Below are 24,015 nucleotides of genomic sequence, written 5' to 3' on the forward strand. Positions count from 1 at the left end.
ACAAGTAGAAGACGATTGAAAAATAAGAAGACGACGATAGCGTGGATCAAACCACAATAAGAAACCAGTACGTCAGCAACTAACAAGCAAGAAGCAGGCAAACAGCAGGTGAAGCAACAGACAAAGAAAATTTCAAACACAAACAGCGCCAGCATCCATCCTCGCACACTCATCCTCTTTTTGCTTCGTGATTTTTTTGACATTCATTGTATGTATAATACATTATAAGTGGAATAGCAGTCCGTCGTTGCGGCGATTTACTGTGTAGGATCACCGGCAGCCAATATGGTTGGTATTGGGAATCGCCACATTGTAAAAACGTAAGTGAGTCGAATTCAGCGGAAACGAATCGAATGACAAACGCACGTACGGACAAACTAGCACAGGCGGAAATTAATAACAGATACAAGCACACGAAGCGGAGAAGACATTGAACAAACAACCGCACTATACACGTCCGATTGTAGATCATATATATATATATATATGCAAAGGTAATAGCATCAATAGATTATATAACAAGGTGATTAGCCCCAATAAGGGGTCGATGTAACATTCAAATTTTAGGCAAACTCAAATAATAATAATTAGTTTCGAGGGCTCAGCAAGGGCTGGAAACCAAAACTGTTCTTTGTATAAGAATGTTTCTGATACTGTGACAGTGGGATAGTAATAACTGACGACGATCAGATGAATTTAAAAAAGCTGTAGTGAAGGCCCATATGAAGGTCGTTCAGCTGAGACACATAAGAATCATCGAGGTGTAACTTCACCTACCAGAGACAAGGATACACAATATAAACTACAGAAACGCACAGCCACACACACACACGTGCAAATATATGAGTACACAGCAAGCAAGAACGTAATCTTACAAGCAAAGCCGACTTACAATACAAAAAACGTTCAGACACAAGAAACATGCTATACGATACGCTCTATGCATCTGTGCCCTAATGCATAAACAACACAATTGAAGATAAGGAAAAGAATAACAGTGCGAATGAAAAGAGACTAGTAAACACTTATGTGAAGGTGAAGCCTGTGACACCTCGATGTTGATTGATGATCGAAGGCCGTGACGATAGCTGACACACAACGACATCTCAACAGACCTCATACATCGATCGTGACAGAGACAAGCATTGAAACCGTACATAGCGTTTAAAGACAGACATTCACAGACATTGATTGCTTTGTAATATGCCCCGTTGTATATTGCTGCCTTGAGGGCCAGACCAGGCTCCATAGTATGGCGTCCCCCTTCCCTTTAGATGATAGAATAATCTGTGTATAAAGTATAAATGTTAAGGTAATTAAAACAAGACGAGAGGGACAATGATCATAAGTAGGCTGAGAAAATAATGAAGACGACCAATCGAATGACAACATCAAGCAGCAGTAGCAATGGACCGTCAAAAATGCGGTCATTACGAAACTTGCGATATGATGAAGATGAGTCAAGCTACTTGAAAATTTAGACCAATATGCTTATAATGCTGAGGATGGCGATTAACTGACCGATGAACACAACGAGAGTTGACTAACTGTAGGACAGGATCCATATAAACAAGGAAGGCTTTACAGGAGCCTTAAAGTCAACTCACGATGGCTCTCAACTATAATAATTATTATTATTTCTATTTTTACTGTTATATATACACACATCTTCGTTCGTGGATGTCGGTAATGTTGATCGTACGTTATTGAAATGTTTTTTTTTTCGCTTTGAATCTGAATCGTTTTATTTTCTTCCCTTTGTGTGATGATGTTTGTTTTATATGCGTATATCTGAATGTGGGCGCGTGTGTAAATGACCGAGCCTGTGTTTATTGTGTGACACGCATTCATGTACTATGACCTCAATACAATTAAGTCAGTGATTTCTATATTCTGCCAATCAGGAATGTGTTGTTGTGATGTCACGCTGTTTGTACGATCTGAGGGAATTAATTGGGTCTGTCTGCAAGTCTGATTGATCGATCTTCTCGTTCCAATTGAAAAAATTTATATTTTATTATATAGTTTGAATTCCTCTACTTGTTACTAAATATCCGTTTTCGCTTGCCGAATTGTATGCTTTTGCTGATTCTGTGGTGGGCTGTGTGGCTATAGAGTCGATAAAGGCGATAAATGTCATAAACCACTATTGTTTGAGGTGAATACGTTCACAATTTTGGTCGACCTTTTTTGGAAATTTGTGAAAGCCATAGTGCTATTGATCGATCTGTCAATCTTTAGAACAATAGCTTGGTGTTATATACAATGTTCGAATAAAAAATGGTCAAGATAATCTCTGTTGCAAAAAAAAATCGTAAACATAAAATATATAACAAACTGCCACCAAAAATAACTAAACTAAGTGCGAAATCGGTTAGTAGCGGATTTCTCTACAATAAATTTTTATCGGGTAAGTTTATCAATGAAAGATTATCATCAGTTTAATTGTATTTTAAATAATACGTACTTGTTAGGAGTAAGAAGGCGCAGGTCGTACAACAGTGTCGGTCAGCTACTATTATTATTCCTACTGCAAAAATGGATTCGATTGCAGAACGTGTGTATGAGCGCAAGTGACAGCCAGTTAAATTGAAACAAGCAGAAGTTATTCATGTTCGCAGCAACTTTATTGTAGACCGCTGCCCTGCTTTTATTTAGGTTTTGAACCCGGATAATGCAGTCATTGCATTATTTTTCGCCGCTGTGGAATCACGCGTGCAACTAACCTAACATCGTCATCCTGCCTTCACCTAGTGCTGTTTGTTCTTGCCTTGATCCTTTAGTAACGAATGACAAAGAAAGACAAAAAACTGGGTGAAGTATGGTTCTTGGGGCACAAAAAATAGCATGATGCATGATATTTGTCTTACCCAGCGATCATTCATCAGGCACCGCTTTACGGAAAGGTGCTTTGTCAGACTTCACCTAAGGATCAAGTACGATTTAACTGTTTTAACTTCTTTCAACAACATATTGTTCGAGGCACATTACGACAGCGTGTTCATATTTTGATACCAAAAAAGGTCTTCAATGCGGGACTCGAACAGTGGATACAACCACCCACATTTTGCCGGGTGAACGAACGATGAATTTGTGTGTCTAGCAAGTCTGTGATGTGCTTGAGATACATATAATCGATAAAAAATGTGAACCATCACTAGCTGTGGGGGTGTTTTCTGTTTGTTTCAATTTGAATGGATTTGTCACCCACTGTTTAAATTATATTCTCTCGTTGTGTTTAGCAATCTCAATACCGGCATCAACGACGCGGAATGTCGTTTAACAGTCGACAGAGTAATGGTGACATCAGCAAATCATTACATTAATCATTAAAATGTTAATGCCAACGAGAACACTATAAAATTGACAAAATCCAGTGACACGACAACAAGCTTTCCAACGTACGACAACAACCACAACAACAACACCACCACCTACAACAACAACGACAACAACAACTTGAACGTATTCATAGCGTTTGACATCCAGTATATTAATACCACACATAATGCATCCAACATCCCGGTGTGATCTCCTCGATCCATGGGGTAGGGGCATGGGGTCATCATTAGCACGAGAAAATGAAATGACAAATGAATTTGCCTGTCTAGTTTGGACCAAATGACACGCAGCAGACGTTTGGTCCCTTATCTAAAAATAGTGTGGGGCAGTGTGTCTATAATCTATCTAGCCAGCCGGTCCCCTCATTATCGAGAACGATGTGGACAAACTGGAGAGGACAAAAAATTGTTGTTGTACATAAATATATATATATACATACAAATATATACATATATAGATATAATAGACATAGATGGATGTAATTGATTTGGAACACACAGCAAAAGACAGCAACAAAGACAGGCGAAGAAACAAACGGGCATCCAGAAATAACACTGAAGAAGACAACTACAACGATTATAGTATTTCAACTACAAAACTATGACATGCTGATGAAAATAACAGCAAGCATATTAATAGCAACAACAGTGTTTGGCAACTGCTCGAACGAATTGTAAAGGCAGATGGCCCACTATCGATTAGATAACATGATATACATATATAAACATATAGTAGATAAACACAGCGAAAAAATAATTTGTAGAGGACAGTGCATTGGCCGAAGCATAACGCGACTCAATTCATGATCAACTCGACAATAGCAACAATAAGAAATTGAAACAGCTTATAAGAGGCGAACCACGCGTTCGATCGGAACTCTTGATTCCTTTTAGGTTTTCGTATTTTGTAATATAAGGTTCATAGAGAGTAGAAAAGAAATAAAGACGATTCGTTGAACTCGGCGATGTAAAATGTCAATACGTAATGAATACATATATACATAAATATATAGATAAATGAACACAATTACACATACACGTACAGACAAGTACGGAATACATTATAATACGGTTGAATAACCGCAGCAGTACGAGATGTTTTGCGCCTGTATTGACGACCACAGAGCAAAATGAAGACATCAGAAGCAAAATGATGATGATGAAAGCTACATATGATAATTGTGAACAGATACCATGAGCAATCGCCCAATAGATTCAAAGAGAAGAAGGAAGAACCAACAACAAATCTTTCGTGGCAAGTGGAGTTGGAGCAAGAGGATTTATACAAACACACACACATACATGAAAACAGCCATATGGAATATAACAGCAATGCTGCCTCAACAGCAGCAGCAGCAGTCGCAAAAACAACAGCAAGAGCAGCAACTTGAGTACATAAAACTACTATGAAACACAACTAATGATGAAATCGAGATGGAAAAGTAAGAGCGTAGAGACGCTAGATGATTCGATGTGACTGAAGGCATTGTTAGCGGATGGCTACTAGAAGAAGTGGATTATGCTGATAGAGATTAAAGTCGAACAGAGAAAGACCGAAGATTGATAAGGCAACTCTGGTTTAAGTGCTGTGATTGGTTTACAAGACTAATTATTATTATTAATTATATTACATTATTATATTACAGTTGGATTCCTTCGTTTGGGTCATTTAGCTTTGGCAAAATAATAAGACAGTAAGAATAACAGCAAAACCAAGGATGATAAAACGCATCTCTAATAACGACTACAGAACTAAAACAACATTATACAAGGGGGGATGAGTTCCTTGATACTTATGATGATGGTGATGAGATCATAGTTCTAATAACGCAAAATTGGTATTAGATCATTCGAGACTGATGTCTCTGATTGTATTCTAGAGGAAAACATTTTGTTTTTGCCATTATTACCAGCATTAGTTCCCCTTGTTTGCAAGAGAAATCTTGCTTGTAGAATGGTCATCTCTGAAACTATGTAATGAAACCTCTTTTCTTGAGCTATCACCTTCTTTCTTAACAAAACGGCACAGTTGAATGAAGGTGAAGTTCGGGAAAAGCTAGCCCTGCCTCTGATTAATAATGACATCGAATTCTTCGCGTTTAAGCGATTGTGAAGGTAGATTGCAGTAGTCACAATAGTGAACGATCTTTGACAAAATGAAAAAAACGAGTGAGAAAAGTGAATTTGACAACGAGTACAGAAGTTCCGCATCTTTGGGGTTAATGGCGATAGTGATGATGACAAATTGCTTCGAACGATAACGATACACAGAAAAGACAAAAGTATAGCCAGTGAATAAGAAATAAATGCTAGGACATTGAATATAAGAGCGATTGCGGTGAAGAAAAGTCTGAAAGAGTAGCTGCAGGAGATCCGTGTAGGAACATTCATGCGGCATATGCCTTCGAAAACGCGTGTGCATATATGAACATGTACACACCTCTAACATACGAGTCTGACCCGTGCTGAGGTTATGGCAGGGGACACTGAACACTACGTAAAGTAAGCGCAAATTCTGCACGATAGGGAGACGTAGGGGTCACGTGTAGACTATGGCGGTTGAAATGGGTAAGAAACTAAAAAAGCGACAACTAAAAGGTATCTAATGTATATGCGAAGGGCTTGATGAGAAAATGGTAAATCAAAAATAAAAAAACAGGTGAAATAGCGGCGGGTTTTCCATAGTTGGGGGTCTACAGTGAGATGATACAGGATGCGAATCGTCGGAGATAGGGGACATAGTAGTCTGAATATGATGCGATACAAAGAACTAGTGGTCAATTACAGGCCCAACAAAGGTAGAGATGGTGCTTAAAATGACCTGAGGTTGAAAGGTTGGGGTTTGGGTTGGGGGAGAATGGAGGTGATGAAGGCATAACGCAAAAGTGGAGTGATATTGATTATGTTTCAAAAAATCGTATTCGACCACGAAATTATATGGACGATTCGGATGTATATTTTGTAATTTGGAAACACAGCCGCCATTGGCTTTAGCGGCTTAAACAAATTCTGTTTCAATAAATTCAATGAGTATTAATTGGCATCTGCTGTGTGCTACGTTCATATAAGACTCACATTAAGTAATCTAGTACAAGCAAAAATTCATATTATTAGCAATGCCATTTTGACCTTTACTTTAACTAAGATCGTTTATTGTTTATTAGAAATTTTCATTATTTATTTGTAGGTAAATGCAAAAACAAATATAATCAAAGGATTAGTGAGTCTTTTGGTTATAAATTGGTTTTGACGCTATGGATAATAGACATTTTAACTAGTCGACGTAGTTTATTGTACAAGTAGTTTCTACTACTAATTTTAATAGATTCTATATTTGAAATATAGTGCAATAATCTTTCCATAATTGCGCGGCTCCTCGCACATTAGTTCCATCATTATAGGTAATTTCCCAATGTATTAAATGTTTGCTATATATATTTGAATGAAGTCCAACATATTGAGGTTGATATGCTTCAACATGTAGGAGCTTCTCCTAGCGGTCCAAAGCAAGTGGAAAAAGGTAAGTTTGTGACCGACACCTCGCAGAATAGAACGATTAGGGCAGAGGATGCACAAAGGTATGATCCACGAAAAAGCTTGGTGTTTCTCATATTTTCGATAAATGTACCCTATATAGATATAGTGGTTTTTCAGTTTACGCAGGCTTTTAAAATTTTTTTCCAGATTGCCACAGTTACATACTACTGTATACCTATGTTCGAGCGTATCTGTATCCTCAGAATGCATTAGTTTCCTATAATTCGTGTTCGCTCAGATACTTCGTTAAGTTTCCGTAAGTGATATTGTCGACTTGCTCAAAAACTATTTTTCACTCAGTCAGCCCGCAACCGTGAATAACACAAGAACCACGTGCCAAGAGATTATTAATAATAGGTAATGTTCCGTCAACTACTCTTCCATGAAGTGAAATTATTCCACTGCTTAATAATAAATAATAAATAAATGAAGCTAGTTGCTTCGAATTACGTATACTTCGAAAAACAGGCACGGCACAACCAAGGCATATAGATTCGCAAGATTACCTCGATACATGTAATAAGTCTTCACATACAAAATTATATCATAAATTGCAGTGCAAATGAGCTGGTTATCTAATTACATGATGTTAATTCATTCTCTTTTCCGCACACTCCATCCGAGTAAAACCTGTTTTTTGAATTCTCTGACCGGTCGCTGTCTATCTATTGGGGGAAAAATAGTGTAGAATACATCGCATTTATAACTATACATATTATATACAAAACAAGTTAGATCATTTCTTATATTTCACAAAATGTTTATTTTTGTATTTAAAACATCTGTCAGCGTGTTGCATTATATTCTGAAGAAACAGTTATACAAACCCTATACATATGAACATAATATTTACAATTTCTGTTTACAAATATTTTCCTTTGAGGTAATTCTTTGTACTACAAATCCTAAAAGTTAGAAATTTGCTCGAGCAGACGGATGTTAAGTTCTGAAATAAGAAAAACGAGTTATTAGGACGGCGAAGTTTTGTGGACGTTAGTGCTAGTTATTAAAACACGTGTCTGGCCACATGATCATTATTCGAAACACTGAACTCTAAGGATTCTCCTAGTCAGAGGGGTACTCTAAATTGCTTAACACGATAAAATTTAACAACAAATCATGGTCGCTCTGTCTAGACTACTTGAATAGGAGCATAAATATCTTGCGCTTTATTGTACAATTTGTGGTTTAATTAATCATCATTCAAGACTTTAAAGTCGCTTCTACAATTCCACAAGCATTTCGACACATCAGTTTCTACAGTGAAAGCTGCTTTCGGGGATAGGTAGCATGCTTCCTTTCAGTGCAATTACAGATAGAAATGCGAACAAACGAAAAAGATTTCATGCTTGTACTACCAAAACATACATTTTCCGTTGACGTATCTGCAAGCCGTCCTCGTCTCTGTGGCCCCTTTGGCGTCCCGGCGATAAAACCGTGGTCGATTTTCCAGGTACGATAGGCCAGGGACGCTGTTCAAGCGGGATAGACACTCCCTCGACTTGGGGGAATTTTGAAACGTGGTTTGGGTACCGACTAGAGCCTAGATAAGAAAATGACGTAAACACGAAAAGAAAGAGGAAAACAAATATAACACGGTACGTTGTCTCATCCACGAGATATGGCACACAAGCATGCAAGTACGAGTTCAGCATACGTCGGACCTTGGCGTAGAAATAGGAATACAGCTTCCTAGCGACTGAAGCAAGGATTACATAGAGATCTAGCATGAAATATTTGTAGGACAAAAAAATTGAAGGATAGTAATATCTGTGAAGGCTAACAGACGTGCGAAGAAGTAAATATAAGGTTTAATTATTCATTTAAGTGTGTAGAACAGCTGTTGAAATACATTTGAAAGAACCGCGTTTATTTACCATTTGCAGCATTAGAATTAGTTGCAGGCTGCAGGGCACGCTGGAGATCTTTAGGACGAGGCACTGACTGAATGTAGGGCGATATTTTAGCTATGACAGCTGCTTTATCAGGGGATGCTACAGCAGCCATTGTCCATCTTAGCCGGCGGTGCTTCATTCTGGAAAAGAGACAAAAAAAATAAATACAAGTTGGTCAACATGTCCATGAACTAATGGAATATTATACCACTAACTAGATGCATTCACTAGAGTTATATTTACGCTAGCTAGGCAAAAGAACAAATTACCGGAGGAGGTAATTTTCTCGTAGTGATGCGATATGACTTTTGCAGTATTATTGCCTACCTGTAAACTGCCATAATGACGATTGCGGCTGTTTTGAGCGTCCGTTTCCGAGCAGGAAATTCTAACTGCCTTAACGCACAATTTTGAAGATAAGATTTTTGAACAAGTAACTGCAGGCGGCGACTTTCAGATCGCCGAAACACCCAATAGAGCTTATGAAGAAGAGCTACGAGCTCCTCTTCAGCAATAGCGTTACTCTGGCCTGCACGAACGAGGTTGCGCAAGCTTTCTATCTCGGAGCGAGCTTCGTCTAATGCAGTTTGAAGTGCTGGACACTTCTCGCAACCTTCAAGCCATTGTAGGGAACCGCATTGAGGAAACGCATCGGCAAGGCCTGCCAATATATCAGCATCTACGCGCCTTTGCAGTGCTACACTACACAGACGTAACACCTTTTCGTTGGCCTCAATTCTATCCTCGGCATCTTTCATGTTTTTACGAGACTCCTGCAGCTTGCTAACGAGCTCGTTTATTTTACGATCCATCTGTTCTTTAATTTTAAGACCGGTCTCCTTGACTACCTGCTCCGTTTGTTCCTTATGCTTTTCGATTTCTTTACGTAGCTTTTGAGATTCCTTAGTGACTTTGGTAAGCATCTGCTCTTTAGCTGCCAGCGTAGACTGCACATCGCGCAGCTCTTTGGCTTTGAGCCGCAGCTGTTCACTAAGAAACTCTTTCTCAATTTTTTGTGACGACAGCGCTTCCTGATGGTCTCGCAACAAGCAGTCTTTTTCCTGCAGAACCCGAATATGCATCTTTCGTTCCTGCTCGACCCGGTCTTGCCACTGAATCTCAAGTTCTCCAACGGCGTCCATTTTTTCTTTGTTCAAACTTTCCTCGAGCTGACGAATCTGATGACCATGTTCAATGAGAGGCACCATTGTTTTCTATCAAAGCTCGAGAAAAACATTAGTTAGTGATTAGTTAGTATGTAAGCGATCGTGCTGCTTTAGCACGCGCGAATCAAGGCAGCCTTTGTGGTTGTTGGTTTGTCAAAAAGATACATCAGTTGACATCTACCTCATACGGTAGATTTTCAATTCTATCATGATGAAAAACACTTAGTTCAATTATATTTTTTATGCAGGCATGAAAATAAGTTGGCAGACTGAAAACTCGCTAATTATCACTGTTGCTTACCATTTCATTGCGGAGCTGTTCGACGAGAGTATTCAACTTGTTTACTTCGGATTGCAGTGTGGAACACTTGGCCTCGTGTACACCCTTACGATGCTCGAGAAGACTTTTCTCACTACGAAGAGTGAGAATTTCCTCTTGAAGCTCGCGATTGAGGCTGGCGTCGCGGAAACTCGTTTGCAGCTGTACCGACTGGTGCGAACCATAACCATCCGGCGAGGAACTCATCTCTGACGATGAGCATACACTAGCACAATCACGTTTACTATCTCGCTCGGCAACACTCTTCTCAAATGCGTCAATTCGCAGACGACGTAATTCGAGATCTTGCTTTTCCAGTAGCTCCTTCATCCAGGTGCATTGTCGACATAATGATCCTACCGACCCTTTTGGACTAGGTTGGACCATTAGTATACCTTGTTGCTGATGTTCCGCTTGGTTTTTTTGTGTTAAAGGCATCCGACGCGGTGACGAACGACTGGACGAACTGCTCAGGTCAAGCTCATCTTGACCAGCGCCGAATGAGATACAGTCCTCATACACAGCAAGCTTCTTTCGTAACGTTTGCGTTTCTCGTACAAGAACATCCATTCGTTCCTCCAGAAAGTTCTTGGTATCTTTCAGAGTACGCACTTCGTCCTCGGCGATTTTCAATTCATTTTCAAGACCCTCAGCTTTTTTTTCGGCAGTGATAACCTGCCTCTGAAGGTCGCTCGCGAAAATTGATGGTTGAGTCATATCGACCTGGCGCGCCTCTAGTTTATTCAGCAGTTCAGCATTCTTCAATTGGTATTCGGAAATCTCATTTTCTTGCTCCTAAAAAAAGGAGGCAAATACGGAAATATTACTTTATATACATTCATTCTGATGGTGTTCAAAAGGGGGACTCGTGTTTACGGACAGAGCTTCATTGAAGCAGCTTTGTTTTATGAAACAAAAACGTCTTACCTTAAACTCGCCTTCAAGTTGTGCAACCTTCTGCCTCAACTTGATTTCTGTTTTTCTCAGTGTCTCAACAAGCTGTAGTAGTTTCTCAAGGCTGTTTTCAAATGTTTGTACTTGGGCCAAGTGGACACTTGAACTGGGACTAAGTAGGTCCTCTTCTGGTTCCTTTAACGCTAACACCCCACCATCGGAAGTGCCCGTTTGTAATGGCGCAATTAGCGAATGCATTCGCTCTGCCATCATACGCAGCCTCGATGACACCTCATGCAAGAGAGTTTGCTGTTTTTCCACTTGTCTTGCTGCCCCTTCTTTTGCACGGAGCTGTTCCTTTAGCACCCGGAAGGACGTTTCCATGTCCTGGTGATTAGTGGACATTTCACTGGTTGATAGCTGGTGTTGATTTTGCTCTGAAACCTGCGATTCGGAAGCCGGCGAAAGCGATCGCGGCTCAGGGAACTGCTCTCCTAGTTGTCGTGCAATCTTGCGCGCTGTAAGGTCCTGCTCGAGTCGGTTGATCACCTCGGTGAGGTCGTCAATCTTTTCTCGAGCACATTTGAGCTCAATTTCAAGTTCACTGCGACGCCGCGCCATTGCCTCCATGGCTGTGCTTTTTTCGCGGAGTTCCGTTTCCAGGGAATCCAACTGAACCTGACGGTCTTCATCGAGGGCCGTGGAACGGCGACTGCGTTCTCTGCAAGACAGAAGCAATAGCATAACGTTGTGAAGGCGTCTCAACACTGCGATTATCTCAATTCGGTAAAACTAGCACACTTTGATTTGCTAATATCATATCAAGCATATAATGGAACAAAAACTGTATATTACTATGCAAACGTGAAAGGAATTCGATCTCCGCACTGAATCATTAGAAGGCGAACATTTTAGACTATTAACCACAAATCACAATGAAACCTTCGCATACGCAGAAATATTTAAAGCTCGTAACATCCTGCTGTGCTACCTAAATCTAGTCTTCTTGCCTAGAAAGTGTATCTTGTAGGTTCCGAATCTCCCTCTCAAGAGCTTCGCATTCGGCATCCTTCTCCTGTGATACTTCACTGAAGAACTTCTTATTCTGTTGCAGCTGCCGTTCCATTGCTTCTAGTTGTTCGTCTCGTTCACGAATTACAGCCTGAGCTTCTTCTACGGCCTAAAACGCGAAACCGGTTATTGCAAATAATTCACAAAGTAACAGTTCCGAAGACAAATAAATGGATACGATCTTTGGAGGTTAGTTCTGCGATTTATGATAAACCTTGTGAAACTTTAATTTTATAGACGACGCGTACGTAAGCGTATTTTACACTGGTATGGAAGAAACCAGTGTGTCGGAATGTGATCACATGCTATGTCGAAGTGAATTTTCCAAATCGTACATACAAATGTTCATAAGAAACTTCACATTTTCAATAATACACATTGAGTTGACGTCTTTCGGTAATTATGACACATGGATTGACAAATGCATGGTTTATATTAACCTGATCTCGTTCGTGTGCCAATTCTTCAAGCTTTTGCTCAAGTACCGAAATGCGCTCGTTTCTCAGTGAGATTTGGCGTTCGCAGCTGCGTGTTAAACTTAAATTTTCGCGCTCAAGTCGACAGTTTTCCTCCGTCAATCCTATAATTATCATCATAGAACAGAATCGAGGAGGTATAATAAAAACAAAAGCAGATACAAGCAGATTAGAGTGAGCCACTAAATAACGGCTGGATAGTAAACATGTAAAGCTGGGTTTATATTAGCGGAAGCGAATACAACTAATTATACTTAACTTTTGACAACAAAAGGGACTGCAACAGTAAAGAAGATAATAAGATAGTATTTTCAGATAGTTGTAGAATTCATACAGAAAAAGTAATTGTTACAGTTGCTTCTGTATGTGCGCTATTTTCTTTTTTTTTTTACCATGAAGAGAGTACATGAAACAGATGAAGAGTGGTGCTTGCTTTGACATATAACGAAACAACTAATAGGTAGGATCGTTTCAGGTAGATCCAACGTGACTCGGAAGTATTGACATCAACTACATGCCGAAAATAAAGAGATACTCCTATGAACAGGAAATTGATAGCGTCCGGGAGGTAAAAAGAATTAGCAGTCAGGCAGAATGTCAGATTTTCAAGGTTGTCATAGGATCGGCGATTCAAGCTAGCTTTTAGTTATCACTCGAATTTATAACTTTAGTTCCATTAAACAGATCCAAACAATCGATCTTTCGCATCGATTATGGAACTAAGAGACCGAACAAGCTGAACATATCGGTCGCCTCGTGTAAATTTGAAAAAGAAAGGTGAAGTACATCGTTTGTTGGCTCTGAATGACATAAACAATTGCCTTTACAACTGAAGCAAGCAGCCAAGCAAACCTCAGTTAGTTGAGAAGTTGTCAATGAAGGTCACAAATTAGTACGATACAATTTTGGACGGACATACATATGGCCATGTCTGTGATACAGTACATCTATAGAGACAATGCATTTTCTACATAGGAACGTCAATCATTTATGGCCATGATTTACACATTTCGTGATGTGCTCCCCCATGGCCAAGAAATATCGATGTCTGCAATGAGTCAACAAGCTAAAAGCAAGTTGTTAAAAAGGCATGCTCCACTGTTTGCGCGCATCTGACAGGTATAACGACTTTCGTTACATAACACTGTCGGACTTAATTTCGTGTTGTTGTTGTGCGAACACAGAGACAGGTCAATCTCGTTGTTGATGGCATCACGGATATCACGATCCGGTTGTTTACCTGAGAATCTTTTTACACCGTCACCACAGGCACCATCACCACAGTTGCCTTCAGCTGCTCCATCCTCACAGGTGCTTGCCTTCGTGCCGCAGCCGCCTGATTCAATGTCAGGGGCAGGACATAGAGCGAAATCAAATTTTAGATAGCTATTCTAGATTGAACACGACGTAACAGCTTCGTAAAACTGGCTTCGAATTGCAACAGAAAGATGGCTTGTTCCACATTTTAGGCATTGGGTGTCGAAATAAACAGACCCTCGGCGATCGTTTAACAAAAATAGCCCAAAAACACACATGTATTTCACCATCTGAATAAATACGCATTGGCATGTGCCCCCTATTCTTTACCAATTTGGTTATGACAGGTACGTTGAAAGCAATCCGTCAGTAAGCAGTGATGGCGTAGGCAAAATCGAATAGATACACTTGCATATTTGAACGTTTGTTTTACATATTCATTGTTGAAATCTTCAATTCAGCCAACAATAGCCTCTCTACTATAATATCGAATTTATTAATGATTTCGTTTTTGAAGATAAACCCTTGTCATGCTGGCAGTGGAACTCATCATTTAAGTCTGCAAACGTGTCCGAATATAACGAACATCAATAGCACAAAACATGGTCGTAGCGATGAAACAGTGTCGTTTGATGGTCCCAGTCAAAAAGCATAAACTGCGTAAATAACGAACCGGAACTGCAGCAAATCGTCGAAAAAATATACACTAAGACTAGAAAAATTCCTATACACCCTACTTTGTTTTTAGTGCATCTAATAGTATGATAGACGGAATAATAATTAGTTCAAATCAGGATCATAGATTGATGTTCTTTCATTGTCCTAATACACAATAATACTAACCAATAATTTTGTAATAATATAGCATAAATGCTTGAGGACAGTTAAAAAAAATTTTAAGAATCTTCTTTTATAGCACTTCTGACTTCAACGGATGTTACAGTGACCTCGGAACCGAACTATTCTATTATAGAAGCGTTTTTCACCTCAGATAGTATATCTATATGGCAGCTTTAGCTGTCATATATACTTTCCGAATTCAACCGCATAAATAAAGGACAATAAGCGCCAGCAATGTCTTACTCCATGAGTTAGTTTCAGCTTGATTCCAAAGCTTAAACTTTATCTAATCATAAAATAGTACTTCAAATCCCTAATATGTAAAACCTAATCAGCGAACGCTACTAAAATGTTTCCCGTTAACTGCTTTAAACTAAAAACAAACGTATCTAATTCCGTTTCAAAGAGTTGACTTGATTTACGTACGGTTAAGCGCGACGTCAATCGACTCCTTGGCGTTATTGTCACTGCTGTCTCGACCTGACTGTATCCCTATCGGTGCAGACGCTGCAGCAGCCGCTGCTTCCAAAATTTTTCGCTGTTTTTGCTCGACCAATCCCATGTGCTTTGCCTCTTCAAGCTGCTCCTCTAGCCGAAGTCTGGCAACTTCGCTTTCTTTAAACGCGTGTTCAATGTGGTGTCTTTGTCCACTGAGCTCCAAGAGTTCAGCCGTTAACCGATCGCGTGTCTCTTCACCGATGATGACTTTTTCTGCGCGCATAACATCGATAACAGAGGTAACATTGTAAATATCCGAACTGTATGTTACAGAAAACCATTGGAGAATAGTTTAGCCTGAGAGTGTTCATTATGCAACAGTAAGATTTTTAATTAAGACCACGCAATACAGTGAGTAGAGAATATCTATAATCAACAGAATAAGGTATCTATATCATACTTTCTATTCACAAGGCTGAACAGATTTTTCTATTCAACCAATCAAATAAACCCGTAACTCGCTAAAAATTGGAACAACAATAACAATTAACGTCTTCTTAAACATGTGTCCGATCACACATTAACTCAAAGATTAAATACAATGATTTGAATTAATCATGACCGTGTCCGAATTCCCGCCAATGCTATGCTCCATATTTTAGAACCCTAAAAGAACATACGCATTTACTAAAAATCGAGCATAAACATTTTAGTAATGAGCAATCTGTATCTAAATTGCCGCCAAATACCATTGGTTCGTCGAACCGTTGTCATTCACTAGCTCCAGTGAAAGCTGTTACTCAAAAATGAAAAAGATCAAACCAATAGAAAGCACATATAGCTAGCAAGAGTAGTTACAACGGGTATACTAGTCTCTATTGGTTTAGTTTTCTTCCCATCTGATCATCTGTATTGGCTCATTTTTCCCAGCGGCCTTCATAACAAGTAGCCGAACGTAGGGTTTTGGGTATGCTCACTTTTTGTGTATTTCGCTTTTAGCATATCGTAGCTTTTAACAGTATCTCTATGCAGCCTAGGCTACCTAGATTATCAGTCTCTTGTAGACACAATTGGTTACCGGCAAGAAAATGTATGATCCTATAAGTAACTGCTTCAGTCACTCCTCGAGTTAACTAAAAACTAAATCTATTAAAACGTATTTGTTGAGTTCGGTATCGTCGTCATGGGCTTACAGCCTCTCGGTATGGTTGCAATCAATTCAATAGCATACAACGAGTGTGATGCCATTAATGCTGATCAGGTGTAACAATACTGCAAACTTTTTCTATGAATTTGGCAAAGCTGCAGGAATGGGTAACTGTCTCCTAGGGCTGAAATGGGGGATATCACAGTTGGGAATATTGCGTCCTATCAACCTCAACACCATTTAGTGCCAACACGTGCTTTCCGTAGAGTTTACTTAACTAACCGTCGCCGATAATGAGTGATAAATATTCAGATCTTATTTATCGCTTAGCGGACATCGGCAAAGAAATAGCGAAAATAAGATATATCGTAACTTTCCGACCTAACACAATAATAAACAATGGGAAAGTTAAGCTCAATTTGAGTTAAACTGCATGTCCACATCATAAGTTAGCATTAACATTATAGAAACTTTTGTAACAGTTACGTACGTAAAATCATAATAACTAACCAGTAAGAACCGTCGTTCCTCAGGTTTCTTTGCTGTAAGTGTAATTTCGCTTTATCCATCGGGTTACACACTTGCGAAGCTATGATCGGTATGGAATCGTCCCTCCATTAATTCGCGTATTCTACGGGGTATCTTCAAGACTAGCTCAAATCGATCTTTCGAATTCGAGATCTCACAAAATAGCATTATAAGGTGTTCGAAACGCTTCTTACTGCTTGTCATAATCTTTGCGATGCCCATCCCTGCACTCAGCGAGCACGATGAGTTGTTCGGAGTGTCGAAAACCGATATATTTATATACAGACATACATACACACGTAAATACGCCTGTGAAGTGTCATTATCCGTCCCCTGCTGCTAAAAGCAGCGTTGACGCCTACCTTAACATCATGAACAGTAAGAAATCCTCGTCTCACAATAAGCGAATTTGAATAGCATAGTGGACCGGATGTAAGTAGTGGTATTGGACATTATCCGATATAACCACTATAAGCCTTAGCCGACAAACTCACATAATCCATAAAGGCAAGAACTGCAAACCGATAACAACGCGGAACAAAATATCCAATATACGTCACGAAAAATCAAACGAGATTCCAGTCTTCTTTCTTTACGCTTCTATTTCTGATTTACTGTTTGTTGCGTCACCCTATTTAGTAGACCATAGATCACACAAGTCGCTCGAACTCCGCGGATACGCTTTATGTTCACGTTACGTTAGCTTAAATGGCCCGTCGAGTCGTCTGCAGCACTTACATTTAATTGAGATAGACAGACAAGGCGAGAACACTTGAGGAAACGGTGCTGACTATTTCTATTCTCTGCAGGTTGTAAGGTGGAGAACCAACTGGCTATGCCATTGGTTTCACTACGATGCGCGCTTTCGCTGGCGTAGAGTCCGTTCGTACTATCGGTACTCTCGATTACCCTCGCTCGGTTCTCCCCATTGGCTCCTCCCTATTGTAGTCCAGCAACTGATGCTGCTAACACTGCCTCATAGAACCACAACAGTGCGTGGCTAGATGAAGCCCGGTATTAGTTGCAGACGGCTATATTGCCCAGGCTGTACTTGCGATAGCGAAAATATGGAACCGTTACGCTGTTTTACGTTAATGTTACTTAACAGAACTCATTTTTGTTTTTTATTCTGATGTTTTTCTACTATGCCTATGCGAACGAAGATAAAATTGAAATACGCTCAGTTAAAGAGATACACGGGCGCCAATCCAGCTGAGTTTATTGTGTCCATACAATAAACAACTTGTTTGCTCTGTGGAATTGTTAAAACAAACAGAAGGGACTAGGAGATTACGTTAGGATACACAGACCAAGGTTTTATAATAAAATTTCCCGAAGTACGAAGAGGCTTGTCATTAAGTACAGAAAAGGTAAACAACGAGGTTTCTCTTCTTCAGTGTTCAATATGATGAAGCATGAGATCGGCTTGATCATTGTTTTAGTTGATAGTCCTCTACGGTATTCTTTTCTAAAAAAAGTTTGAAGCTAAAAACTGGTTCTGATAACCTGCGACACGCCAGAGTTTACGCGGAGCTCTTTTACCTTCAGCCTCATAATGTGGATAACTACACAGTTGACCAAGGATCAGCATGGTCAACACAGAGGACGTAAACACGCGAGACAGGAAGCCAAAGACGGACCGTGATGAGTCAACGATCTCGTAGAAGTTGGTGACAGAAAGCAGACACGAATTTTAGAAAGCGGTCGCTCAAAGCAAAGTATAACGACCTGCATTTAGGATATCGTTTACCCGTGGCCACATCGAAATTGATATGTAGTACTTCGAGCATCTGTGACAAAGTGGCGCCTCTTCTGTTGACACCAGTAAGAGGCAACTAAACGAGCCTACACTGACAAAGTAGAATATGAAAGAAGCCAGACATTCTACGACCGAGATGTTTTCCACAATGTTATTTCCGGTTGTAAAAGACTATATCATTACTCTAAGCTCTGTGATATGAGATGCCCTGCTGAGATAAAAAGTGTTTTGACTGACAAACAAGTAGTATTAACAGAGGGGCACCAGTGCAGACGAGAAGGGACTGCAGAAATAAACTCTGCATAGCTTGTTAAATGAATAACACATCTTCGACAAGTGTCTTAATCATGTGTGCTTTTTTTTATCGAATAAAGGTCATCCGCAGTTCGAAGCGAATTTGAGCTTGGGCAGGCCGTAGCGATGAACTCAATTTGTCTAGTACAGGCGCTTTTATTTGGGCATAAGTTGGTAATTGGCACCCAAGCAGATTTGTTCAGAGTTAAGTGAGGGCCATTATAATCCATACCGGTGTAGCGTCGACGAATGCTTTTCTTGTTCTTTCTAGCACGAATTTGATCAGTCAACCTATGTACGCAATGCATCCATTAATACGCGATGACAAGCAAAAAGCCAGAAACAAAAAGCAAGGAACGTAGAAAATATCTCTAAGACGAAAGAGCAAAGAACAAGTGCTTTCCAATCACTTCAGACAAGGTTGATGGCCACTGGGGATGATCTTTTTGTCGATGATGTTTCCGACAAATCAAGGTTAGAGAATTGTCACAAAGCGTCAGTATAGGCAATACCAGAACACCGATTATACACATAGATGTGACAACGCAGGCTTAACATTGTGGTCATACACTGTTCGTTGAAGGCTGAGAGCGGCTGTCCAACCATCGGTGGCACGAGATGTAATGGCGAGTTTCATCGGGGAGCTAGTGTAACACTTTTTACATAAAGAGAAAATTCAGCTATAGAGTTAATTAGAACTGGTGCTGTTTCCATTGTTAATCCTGTGAGTGTATGGCGATATGTTTAATTATACTCGCAGCGTCGTAAGGTGTTACGAATTTTTGTCTACCAGTAATGGCCATCGATACGTCCATCAGTATTGGGGGTCCGCAGTACCTCAGAAACATGCTTAGTCTATTACAATCGTCAAATTTCGATGTCACAGCCGACTCCGCGACATTAACAGAGATATCCGACACATATCGTATATTAGCGCATTTCTGGTAGACAAAGGCTAACACAGTGTGGTTTTTACAACAGTTGGCTCTATTGCCAATGCTTTACTGACATGTTACTTTGTTAGTGACTTAATTTATAGTTGGACAAACTTACAAGCTATGAGTTAGCTGTCCGATTCGTGTGACTCGAAAAACTAGAGCGACTAGAGTTCGATACCATATTTCCAATAAACAATGTTTAAGCTGGACTCTATAGGAAGACCAGTTACCCATCCGTTACCTATATACCCTGAAGCTTGCGTGATTTTTTTCTGTCAATATGATGTTTTAGTGCATACATGCTAATTATGAATGATAGCAGACGAGATGATTGGAAGGCCGCATTGTATCTGATCATTTTGACGAGTCCACTCCATATCTACTTGTAGATAAACACTAAATAATACAGTCAAATCGCGCAACGCTGTAGCACCGATCGTGATTGCTTCCTGAATTTTAAAAAGCACGCTTACCCAACTTCTTTATTAATAGCCACCGAGCTCATAGCGCTAATACGTACTGCATAATATGTTCTGGGTAGATATTTTTTGCTAGAAACGATTAAGTGGACAAAAGAAAATCAGACGCGCAAACATATACACAACATGGCCGGTAAAGCGAGATCTTCGTAATACACTGGATGCCGATATAACGGCAGCAGAGACAAAAAGGGCAAGGGGTTGTCGAAAGCTGAAGTTCCCAGTAGACTAGACATGCTAACAATTCGCAGTAAAGCTTATATCGTGTTAGTTACAATACCTTTGGCCTGGGCTAGCTGATTACAAAGATCCTCTCGAACTCTCTCCTCGTCTTTGAGTTCCTCTTCGTTCCGAGCTAAGCGTTCCTCTAATTCTTTCGTCTGTTTATAGAAAAACCAAGGAAAGACAAATGTTTTATATTTTGCTATTAAACTACCAATTAATTCATTTTATTTATAATGAATAAATGATAATCGTTTTTTTGTTTTGAGCTGGTTTAAAAGTCACAACACAACGATACTTGACGCATTTTCATTACCTTGGCCGTCCACTGTGAATGGCTGCTTTTAATGAAGTCCACCATCTGCGCAACAGATGCGCGAAGTCGTCTGGAAGGCACCAGCACCATGTCGTCCTGTGGATCAGCGCCCTCGTGAAGTGACACCAGAGGCAGCTCGAGAGCATCTTCCATAAGGAGGTCATTCAGTTCCTCTTTTGATGGATACGGTCCATTCATGCCTTCGTCCCGTGATGCTGTCAACAGATTAAACGGTAACTAAAGCGTGCATTAACATGTTTATCGTCGGTAGCACTGAGAAAAGATGAAACTTTGTCAAAAACATCTTGGAAGCATTCTTGCCTATGATTAAGGCTTATATTTAATTTGTCGCCTTTAGAACGCCCCATATGGTTCATGTAAAGAAATAGAAAGACTTTCCGTGAGGCGCATACACGTCTGTGTATCAGACGCTGCATCATACTTTAATTGCACGTATTTGATAGGTGTGAGCTTTTTCGCAAGACTTTGGCTGCAATTGAAGGTTGGCTTTGTTTATTTGCTGGTGTAACGAAATACAAATGCTACTGCTTTTAGTAAACAAGCGGTGTTTTCATTTATTAAAGGTGAAAATGGTCCACGCCATAAATGCGAATGAAGGAGGAAACAAACATCAGAAATCGTTAATAAAGTTTTAATGGTGTCTGCTTACCATTGAGAGCTGATCCAAGACTGAATAGCGGTTCTTCTTCTTCAACAGCTTTCTCTATAGGTGTATGAGTTACTCCACCAACTTCAGGTTGTCGGTCTCGATCTTTGCTTATATTTCGGGCACTGCCAGATACTTCAACGACCCCTACTGCCTCTAACGCGCGGATTATGTCCTGGTCACATGAAACACATGTTTTCACGACATCTGACAATATACTTAGAAGACGCTCGTTGGACTGAAGTGCGCTGGAAATTTCGTATGAAGACAACGAAAATTGTCAGTACTATCATTGACTATTGGTGTACTAACATAAGTTTTTCCGTTGCATTTCAAAGCTCTCCCTAAGAAAGGTAGTGTTATTCTATGTCCAAGCAATGCAAGTTCTACTTGAAACGACGTAATTGAGGTAGCAGTTCTCTGCTACTTACTGCTGCGAATACAACTCATTGAGATTTGAAACCTTAAATGATTCATAATTTTGCAACAGTGAAGTCAGCTTGCTGAACAGATGAGATGACACAAACGACTGATTCTTCAAGAGACAGACGATTCGAAAAGTAACATTTCCTTATATTTTTGTCAAATAAACGCGACCTATGAAACGACCAATTAACGTAAGTGGCTAACATATATAAAATAATATTATCTTTGTTTTTGATTGAGTTAAGGCAACAACAGCGCGGTGAGCAGCTTTGGGATTTGCCTATTCACTCGAGCAGCTGGAGAAAAAGCTATGGGAAGCTGGCCAAGCCATGGATGCGTATACTAGAGTCCCTGCGTAGACAGCGCTTTCTCAAGGTTCCCTGAAACTTTTTGCCTTCTTCGAGTCAATGCATCTATCTCTGAATACTCAAACGAAGCGTAAAAGAACACGTTAACGTGGACTGTAGAAACAACATCTCTACTGAGTTTTTCGGAGCAGGTCAGCAACTCTGCAAAGATAGACCGCTGTACCATCATCACACCTAGATGCGGCAGCACGTGCCATCTTGAAGTGGTGTATAACATACAGCTCATAAAAAATATAGCGCAATTATTAACGTTGATTTGTAAAAAGTTTCGTAGAATTCTATTATTTGTTGACTTATGCCTAACTAACTAAACATGTTTCGTAGAAAAAATTAATATGATGTAATCTTTTAAGACGCCAGGTCTCACAGACGGTGTCATTTCAAGGAACTGTCCCATTTTTAAATATTTTTTGTAAAATTTGTATATGCACATATTTATCTAGAAGTTTATATCGTAAACCTGCATACATTGCAACGTCGCTGTAAATTACTAGGACGCAGACATGTAGGTTCTAGGCAACAAGCACTGCTTATTTTTTTGCGGTCTTTAAGGAAAGGTTTGAAATTCAAGTTAAAAAGTTAAATTACCAAAAACGACAAGTGAGATGAAAGAAAAAAAAAACATTAGTTTGTCAGCTGAAAGAAATGTGCATGCATGCATGCAAATCATTCAGGCACACATATGTACATTATAACATACTGTCTATTCATTCGGGATGCCTGATACTTTAGTTCGCATACATCGAAGAAGTAGAGACTAAGTCCACTGACAAATGGTAAAGACAGAATAGACGGAAATGTTATAGTGCTCACCAGTGAAAAAAGGATCGATCGTAACCGCAAATTACGCGACAGAAAAAGCATATGATTCGGAATCGTATCAAGTGGGCGTTGGAGGATTGTACAGCATGCCCTTCGAGTTGCACATTCGGATCAAAACATTGTCACGGCACGTTTTTAACAGACGCCTTCGACACACGCAGCTATACACTTACAATTTGAGATTCAATCGTTCCTGTTGGATAGCCTTTTGTCGGTACGCCGAGGGTGTAGGCGTCCCTGCCTGCGGCTGCAATGACAGCCTTGGTCTTTGTTCATCGCCAAAGCACATGACACTGTGAGGACACCTCACCAACCACCGTGAAATGATTATTTTTGTAATGATTCACGTATGTATGTATTTGTGTATAAATATGATGCTGCGAGAACTTAGTAGAAGTAAGTCCGTTTAAGCACAAGGTTCAGAGCGGTAAAGCCCACAATAGGAAGACGACGGTAAAGCAATCGCAGATGACGATAAACAAAATTAACAGAGCACGGATATCACCTTTGGCAATACGCACATAATTACAGATTTAGACACACACTGAACTTTGGTTTATGAACTTGTCATTGTACAATCTGCATTTTATTGTTGGCGTCTGTTCATTTGTGCATACATTGACATACACTTACCAGAACAAACGTTTTGAAAAACTGTCAAGAATCCATTAGAGCTTACTTGACGATTAATTTAAGCAATATAGCTAACTGTATGGTATAAACAATATTTTTCCTAGTGAACCTGCCAATTTTAGTCGATACGGTTAAGTACTGCAATTGCCGGTGCACCGATTAAACGCATTTATACATTAAAG

General features: G+C 39.8%; 1 protein-coding gene and 1 long non-coding RNA gene across 12 annotated transcripts in view; one reads left to right on the top strand and one right to left on the bottom strand.

Annotated features, from left to right (window-relative positions):
• Positions 1-7,614: 7,614 nt before the first annotated feature.
• Positions 7,615-24,015, bottom strand: part of LOC111246459 (uncharacterized) — a 37,179-nt gene continuing 20,778 nt past the window's right edge. For 6 of the 10 annotated variants that reach the window (XM_022796082.2, XM_022796081.2, XM_022796084.2 and 3 more), the window contains 14 exons: positions 23,374-23,493; positions 21,588-21,832; positions 20,918-21,132; positions 20,660-20,759; positions 15,223-15,507; positions 13,940-14,035; positions 12,664-12,803; positions 12,163-12,332; positions 11,186-11,873; positions 10,241-11,053; positions 9,101-9,987; positions 8,756-8,913; positions 8,247-8,421; positions 7,615-7,824 (listed from right to left, as the gene is read on the bottom strand). In XM_022796082.2, the coding sequence (XP_022651817.1) occupies positions 7,818-7,824; positions 8,247-8,421; positions 8,756-8,913; positions 9,101-9,987; positions 10,241-11,053; positions 11,186-11,873; positions 12,163-12,332; positions 12,664-12,803; positions 13,940-14,035; positions 15,223-15,507; positions 20,660-20,759; positions 20,918-21,132; positions 21,588-21,832; positions 23,374-23,493 (4,099 nt within the window). In that variant the 3' untranslated portion in view covers positions 7,615-7,817. Of the gene's footprint in view, positions 7,825-8,246; positions 8,422-8,755; positions 8,914-9,100; positions 9,997-10,240; positions 11,054-11,185; positions 11,874-12,162; positions 12,333-12,663; positions 12,804-13,939; positions 14,036-15,222; positions 15,508-20,659; positions 20,760-20,917; positions 21,133-21,587; positions 21,833-23,373; positions 23,494-24,015 lie in introns of those variants that run through there. The other 4 variants (XM_022796088.2, XM_022796085.2, XM_022796087.2 and 1 more) reach the window with 4 other exon arrangements.
• Positions 17,668-23,380, top strand: LOC147756699 (uncharacterized). Of its 2 annotated transcripts, none has more exons than XR_015325191.1 (4): positions 17,668-19,436; positions 20,883-21,150; positions 21,502-21,863; positions 22,256-23,380. It is a non-coding gene; the product is annotated as an uncharacterized LOC147756699 (long non-coding RNA). The 2 variants fall into 2 exon arrangements; XR_015325190.1 differs by having other exon boundaries at positions 17,668-18,279; positions 18,458-21,150.

The sequence above is a fragment of the Varroa destructor genome, unplaced genomic scaffold (assembly GCF_002443255.2).
Source record: "Varroa destructor unplaced genomic scaffold, Vdes_3.0 BEIS01000003.1, whole genome shotgun sequence".
NCBI lineage: Eukaryota > Metazoa > Arthropoda > Arachnida > Mesostigmata > Varroidae > Varroa > Varroa destructor.